This window comes from Apteryx rowi, unplaced genomic scaffold (assembly GCF_003343035.1).
Source record: "Apteryx rowi isolate R43461 unplaced genomic scaffold, aptRow1 scaffold_455, whole genome shotgun sequence".
Classification (NCBI taxonomy): Eukaryota; Metazoa; Chordata; class Aves; order Apterygiformes; family Apterygidae; genus Apteryx; species Apteryx rowi.
This window is the reverse complement of record NW_020450711.1, coordinates 468,608-476,516: the sequence shown is the minus strand read 5'-3', so window position 1 is coordinate 476,516 and position 7,909 is coordinate 468,608. Positions and strand designations below refer to the sequence as shown.

Genomic DNA, 7,909 nt, shown 5'->3' with positions numbered 1-7,909 from the left:
ATTAAAATGTACACTTTTCATCATTAAAGACAGTAAAATGCATTCAGAAAATGACCTCCCTGTCTTACATATATGTTCTTTTATCATTAATTTGTGCAGTATCCCAGCCAGCAGAAGTGTCTAAAACATTTGCATCTGAAAAGACATACAGTGCAGCGTTCAGCTGGCACTGCAGCCTGTTTGTGCCCTTCTGATGCTCCTCGACAGCCATATGATTGTCAGCGTTAGCAGGCAGTGCACTTCAATAGGAGGAGATACAGAGAGCAGAACAGCCAGCGGTAAGGACATGATATCCACTCTGTATGGCTTTTGGTGGACCTATTTGGGCTAGTTTTAGTCCAGGCCTGTGATTTGTGTGCTTGAAGACACCTACGTGGTGTAAACCAAAGCGCAATAAGTGGATATGATTGGGAGAGTCACTTCAAAAGTGCACTGGTGATAGATGTACCGTGTGTCCATCTATGGACTGTCTTTGACAAGGTGCAAGAAGACAAAGAAATGCTCACAAAATACTCCCCCGTGCAGATTACTGTTACAGAAGTGTCTGCAGGGAAAGCGAGTAGCAGGCTCTCCACCTTTCCCTTTCACAGCAGAGATTTCTGTTGCAAGTGGGGATAAGCACCRTGAAGGTTTGTGCCAGGCAGTGGTGCCACCTGCAACCACTCCTCCTGCCTCCTGTCTCAGAGGACCTGCAAATTCCTCTCTCCACGAGTTTTCAGGGCAACCAGGATTCAGACGGAAAAATGTGTGCACATGGCAACCAGAACTTGATATCTTAAGTGGTGCAGCGTGTGTATTAATGCCAGGTGAGATCTGGCAATTGAATGTTTGTTTTAAATTTCTCTTTAATCACTCTTTCAGTTTTACCTTTGAAGTCCAGGGAAGTACATTTTCTGGTTTATGCCTCAGATGACGTGGAAAAAGATATTCCACCTACAGTACTGGAATATCATTTATAGATGTGTAAATTCATAAAGCTGTGCTTCTAACAGTTTGCCTCCATGGAACTATCCCAATTTACATCAACTGAGAACTTGACTCATGGTTTAAAAAAAAAAAAAAAAAGATTTGAGGCATTTCTTTTATTATAATTGCTCCAGTATTTCAGTTCCAGCTCTTTCAGAATATATGCAAGAATATATACCCAGCCTATGTGCAGAAAAGAACAAACAAGATTTGGGTAGGGGTTAGGAGGAGGATATTTGGGTGCTAAATCAGTATTGAACTAGTTTTTGCTTAGACATGGCTCAGTAGAAATTTTAAGGCACATCACTGACTGAATGGGTAGATTCCTGAGCAGAGCAGGGAGGACAGGGAGAAGCTGAATATACAAATCTTTGGAAAAATATTTAAAGAAATAATGGTAAGAAGGAGTAAACTTTGGAGGGGTACAAGTACACTTGGATTTACTTAAGTTCTCCTTTTCCACTACAGATGTTCTGCTAACTAGAGCAGAGATGTTCAGAGACCACATATTGGCTGTAAAATCCTAGGGCTGAGATTAATTAAATGTCTGCTGCTCCTCATACAAACTAGACTCCAGAGTTTTTCAGACCTTCTAGTCTTCTGAAAGAACAGCTGTAGAATACATCATGTTCATATCTTGTACTCTTAAAATGTATTTTTATAACAAGTGTCATTTTTTTATAAGGAAAGTTTAACATCTTACCCTTCCTCTGATTATCTTGCTGCTGTTCAGAAAAAAATCATAAGGGTTTGATACTTACTATAATAACATCTGATACTTCCTGCAGAACATTGCCTCCACCCAACATGTGTTTTAAACAGAATTCATAGTAGGTTCAGTGGTCACAATTATTCATGTGTGTTATGGTTAATGTGAGTTCATTTCTTGTATCAGTTGTAGGAAAGTGAGGGACCCCCTTCTGTTCCATTCTCTGGGTCGACACCCAGGAAGTACAATTTATCATTCRTGCCTTCTTTTCCTCCCGACTGGACAATGTCCTAGCTTCTTTCCATCGGTGAACAAAACCCTCTTCTGGATCCTGCTATGAAGGCAAGTGATATATTTTTATTATGTGATATATTTTAATGTATGATTAATCTTACAGAAATCTCACTAGCTTTCCCTTTTTCTCCCCCATAAGTAGACACCCTAACAATTTGATTTCTAGCCAGGCCTCAGGTAGTTTCCCATTTTAATTTGATACAGTACTCATAAATTCACAATATTTTTGTGCTGCTACAATAAAACAATACAGCTATTTAAACTGTGCCCAACCAACTTTAACGCTGTACCCCTTAAGGCTGCTTCCTTAGCCCTTATAGAAAAATGAAGCTGATGTCAAACGTAAAATTTTCAGCCTGCTGGAACTGTTATATACTTGATACATTACTTACACATGCCACTTATAAAAGCAAAAACCCCAAGCCAAAGGTGTCTCCTTCGCTGCCCGCACGGCTGTAGTTGAAGAAGATGTCATTGACCATAAAGAGGCAAGTAAAACATTTTGCCTTAAAGCTGCAGTGCTTCACACCAAAAAGACATTTGTTACTAAGACACAACTATTTTAAGCTCGTGATTTTATTATACCTGAAGGCACTTGTATTCTAAAACTAGCCAATTACAGCAACTGCAGCTAGTGGTTGTATGTGACGGTGGCTTGTCGGGGCACAAAGTTACAGCCTCGCTCACATTATATAGGAGCTTGCACACTGAGGAACACCAGTCTATGCCTTTTCACTGTGATAATATCTTTTAATTGTTTGGGTTTTCTACAGTAGGCACTGCTTGATCCTTATGTAAATAATTTAGGGTCTACAACAACTTTGGACTGGAATCATCAGAAATGCTGGCCCCATACAGTCCAGAAATGAGAGAATGTGCAGCCCGCAGCAGCTTCCCGCTACTGCCTTAGCCACAAGCAACATGAGAAAGATGGGGCAGCTAGCCCAGTCTCCAGAAGCACTCAGTTCCCGGCCTGTCTGGTAAGAGTGGCAGGAAGGGTACACCAGTAATGGTGATGTTGGCTTGTTTATCAACCACAAACCTATTTCAGTATCAGTAAGCAAGAGTTAGAGTCACTCAGAACTATCAGGAGGCATCTCTGTCTGAATTTGTTTTCAAGAGCGTTTAAGCCACTTAAAGACATTGTCCTAATGAGAGACAATTGTTGACAAAACCCCTGTCCTCGGGTAGGGGTCAAAGGCTGTATAGCTTATTCCAAATGCCAGTGTGTCTAGTCCTTTCCAAAACACTGAACAAAAATATTCATCTTTAAAAGTTCTTTGCCAAATGACTTATAATGAGTATTTTATTTAATAATGAGCACTTTAGAAATAAATGTCTTCAGTGGTTTTAATGCATCACCATAGGAAAGCTTTAAAACCGGTAGACTTGAACATTATAATCATAATGTTTGGACTGTTAAAACTGCTGACAAGATCAATGAATCGAACCCATGGTGAATTTTAAAAGCTGCAAAGTATCGCTGATAGATCTGTAGGAGGTAAAGATTTGAAAACCCTCCTGTGATAAACGAGCTTGCTCTTGCTGATATGCATATTAAAAATGTCCCATAATGTTAGCCGAGGCTTCTGAGTCTCAGTGGAGACAAAGCTGTCACCCACTACGAGGCATGTTGCTACAGATATAGATGCTTAGATTGGGACTTATCAAAACCTGGGTCCAATTCCCAGTCAAAGGCCTTTGTTGATCACAGTCTTATCAAATGTTGTGTATTTGATATTACTTCAGTATAGTTACCTGAATATACTGAGCAGGCTATTTTCTTGGGTTTGATTTCATCTTCTTGGCCCTATAATTTTATAGAAATAACTAATATCTCCCCTAATAATTCATATCTCCCCTGTGCAATTACACAGAAATGTCAGACATTCTTAAAACCAGAATAGCAAAGCCTAAACAGAAAGTAATCCCCAAGGCAGAAGAGTTAAGCAAATGGTGAAAAACAGAATGTGTTGGGTAGGAACTCTCTATTAGACATTAACAGCTATCAGGGGACTGTAGACAGATACAGCACTAATCTGTTGATACCTTGGATTCATGGTTTTCCACTCCTAGTGATATGACTGAGAATCAAAAAAGGGGTGACATCAGACAGGACCCTTCTATAAGCCCATTTGAGGGAAATGTGGACAAAATGATTAACAGCTTTGTCACTATCTCAGTGTCCTCTCATTCATAAAAGTGTTTACAATGCTCCTCAGAAAAATTTCTCATGCGGCTAAAATACTATCTAATCAGGAATCCCCAGCTACTGGGGCTGTTACTTGAAGGATCCTAAAGCTTTTCATGGACAAACCCAAAGGGTGAAATGCAGCCTTAATGAAAGCGGCTTGCAGCTCCATTAGACTCAAGGGGCCTGGCTCTTTTTACATCAGGATTGAATTTGGCGCAAAGTGTACAAAACCTATGTTGTGCCTTAAAGCTAATTGAGGATTTGTGTCTCTGTATCTTTCAGCTGGGAAAGGTCAGTTCAGTGATTTCCAGGTCAGAACTGTTTGACAAGGATTTAGTGCCATCCACAACTTGGGACATGCTAACAGGCTTTCTTGTTTAAAGGGAGTGCTGTAACTGTAAAAAGGGGCTAAGAGGGCAAAACTGGGAGGACAAAGAAGATGACTTGTTTAAGTGATTTATCCTTAAACTTAAAGATTCTCAGAATAGAAGCATAATTGACCTATCTTTCCCTTATTGCACCACTGAGTTATTACAGTTTTGAAACATAAATAGGAAAGACTTCATAATCTATGGGGCAGTCTGTGCAGGCTAATTCAGACCTTCCCAGAAAGCCCAGATCCTTGCATGGTGAAACAGGGCATTGTGGAAACTTAACCAAGTTCTCCTGTAATTTGGGAAATCAAAGACAACAAAATAGACAAGCAGTGAGATCCACCATTTAATAACTGCTAACTCTTCTCATATTTTTCTTTTTCCTGTACTGGACAGTTGGAATTATGCTGTGGCATGGGAGAACATTACACTGGCCTCTTGTGTGCCATATTCCGCTTCATGGACAAACTAACACTTTTTTTAATGGGAGTTTCTGAGGTTGTTATCCAAACTGCATTCCTTTTCCCAGATCTGATCTTTAGCACATATCCCAGAGGTATCTGAGTGTTTGGACCCAGACATGCATGTGAATCCATGGCCTGACCAGGTCCCACTGAAGTCAGTAAAGATCTTATTGGTGGTGAAGAGATATCCACTTGGTTCAAATGAAAAGTAAAAGCTGATCAAGAAAAAGTGGGAGACAAATTTCTTTCTTTTATGAAAATATGCCTTCTTCTTCTCTCCTTCTCTCCTTTTCGATTTTTTTTCTTTATAAGTAGTTAAAAGTAACTGGGAAAATGTGTACATTTGAAAAATGTTGAGTAGTCCTGGAACACAGCACAAAAGGTGTCATGTGACCTTTCTGATGTAGAACTCTTAATTTTGCAATTTACTGTCTCCAGTCAAGAATTAAATTTTGGTGATAGTAAAATACTGAAAAGTAGAAAAAGAAGTACCAGGACTTTGAGAACGGAACTTTTATTTTCAGATATCACAGTTTCTGGAAAAATGGAAAAAGAAAAAAGAGCACCTGCGAAACTTTGGTACGTTAAATCTTCCACACTATAACCTCAGGCTGACCTAATTTAAGATTGGGCAGCTGCTAATGTAATCATTTACCTGGCAATATTAATTTTTGGAAAAGTCCGTGGCATTAGTTAACCTGTTCTTTACAGAAGCTTTAGACTCTCGGAGCAGCCTCCAAAAGTCGAGCAGTAACGTGTCATCTTTGCGTAGCCTGGCACTGTGGTCCTGACCCTGCGGCGTGTTGCAGGTGTGTGTGTAATTCCCTCRAGGACAGAGCGATCGGGCTGCGACGTTGTTTCCAGGCTGGGGCGAAGACTGGCCAGCGCGTCCCTTCCCGAGTCCTGCAGCTAGAAAGCACCTGCCTTGGGGGGACCTGAAGGGCGCCCGGAGGAAACACACCGTGCGAGGCAGCACTTTTTGCTTCCCGCGTGCCTCTGCTTGGCTCAACGAGGGAAGAGGCACCTGGGCCGCGCCGCTGCTGGGTCCCCGAGCGGGAGCCGGCGGAGGTGGGACTCCCTCGGGTGTCGCGGTCCCTCGGGGCCCAGCGGGACCTCTGCCCCCAGGCGAGGCTGAGCCCCTCGGGCAGCGGGCAGCGGGCAGGGAAGGGGCCGATGAGGAGGTGAATCCAGGCGCCTGCCCTTCGTGGTGCCCTTGCTGAGCCCGCAGCCGCAGGAGGAAGAGGGGACGGAGCGTGTGCCGGGCCGCGGGGGGACGATCTCAGCATCTGAAGTCGCTCGGGAGGTCAAAGCAAGCATTAACCCTTCCCCGCCCTCCTTCCTCCCGGGGAACGTGGGGGTGTGGGGGAAACTGCAGCCCGCCCCGACGGGGTGACAGCCCGCTGCCAGAGGGGACGCACGGGGCGCGCAGAGCCGCGGCCGCCCGCGCAGCGCCGCGGGAGCCGCCCGCAGCCCCGGGCTCCCGGGGACTTGTTGCCAGCCGGCACCGCGGCGCATCCTGGCGTGCCGCACACGCCGCTCTGCAGCCCGGGATCCCCGGGGGCAGCCCCGGCCGCTTCCCTCGCCTTGCTCCAGCGAGGCATAAACCCGCCTCTCCCACCTAAAATTGCAAAACGAGCGACAACGTAGGGCAGGAGAGAGGGGGACTTTGCGGGAGGTGAGGTAAGCGCGGCTCGGCCATCCCCGATCAGTTGAGAAACAGCGCACACCGGGTGACACTGTGGCTTTAAATGATTCAAAGGAAATCTTGTGTTTTTCATACACAAACATTTTCTCCCGGTCTCTCTCCCCTCCCCTCCTTCCTCCCTCTCTTTCTCTCTCCTGCCTCCCTCTCCCTCGCTCCCTCTCTCCGTTTCTCCTCCCCCCTCAGCCCCCCCTCTCTCTTTCCCCCTCCCCTCAAGTTTCTCTCTCTGTCTGATTAAATGAGAAGGAAGTGTGGGAGTGGTGGTTTTGAAGCTCTCCCTTTAAGAGGCAGCCTGCAGTGACGAATTGTTGAAATTGCCATTGCAGGATGGCATTCCGCTATAAATTCATTGTTCCACCTCCTCTCATCTTCACATTTCTCTCCCTTCTCCTCTTGTTCACATCGACGGACTGGGGATAACAACAACAACAACAACAGAAAAGATATAGGGAGGGGGCTTTTACAAAAATCCGGGACGTTTTCCGCTTCGTGGGTCTTTTTTTTTTCTTCTTCTTTTTTTAAACCCTCTCACCGGAGACGATCGAGGCTTTTTTTGGTGCTTGAATTTCTTCTCTCCCCTCCTCCTCCTTCTCTTCAAAACTAAAGGGGGCAAAGGAAGGAAAGGGAGCCACCGGAGCCCGGGAAAGTGCCGAGTCGCAGCAGAGCTGCCCCCTGCCTCTGCTGCTGATGGGGATGATCCAGTGACTACAGCAGAGAAGTGGACGAGGAGTGGGAAGTGCTCAAACTTCTCTGCCTGCCGGGTCCGAGCCACCTCTCTTCCTTTTCCTCTCCCCCCCCTCACCTTTGCCTCCCCGGCATCAGTGATTTGGGATTTCGCTCCTCTCTCTCTCCTTCCATGTGCGCCCGGCTCTTCCCTGCAGAGAAACACAAAGTTCACACGCGAGCTGCTTTTGTTGACATTTTTGTCTCTCCCACTCACACTTGACTCAGCCTCGGGAGGCAGAACTTTCTTTTTCTCTTTTTTTTTCCCCCTTCTTCTCCTCCTTCCCCCCCCTTCTCCCCTTCCCTTAACTACGTTGCTGCACGGGCTCTCTTCACCCGCCCCCCCCCATCATCATCATCACTATTACTATTATTAATTGCCACTGACGGCGAGGCAAGCATGCTCCTGAAGTTTGTCTCCCTGCTGCTGGCCGCGGAGCTGCACCTCGCCCTGGCCCAGCCGCCGCCGGCTCCGGCGGCACC

At 45.3% G+C, this 7,909-nt stretch overlaps 1 protein-coding gene across 1 annotated transcript in view; it reads left to right on the top strand.

Moving 5' to 3' along the window:
• The first annotated feature begins 442 nt into the window (after positions 1 to 442).
• The window catches only part of ADAMTS5 (ADAM metallopeptidase with thrombospondin type 1 motif 5), a 48,313-nt gene continuing 40,846 nt past the window's right edge, over positions 443 to 7,909 (top strand). Inside the window, exons 1-2 of the mRNA XM_026077491.1 lie at positions 443 to 806; positions 862 to 938. Of these exons, the coding sequence (XP_025933276.1) occupies positions 443 to 806; positions 862 to 938 (441 nt within the window). The remainder of the gene's footprint in view (positions 807 to 861; positions 939 to 7,909) is intronic.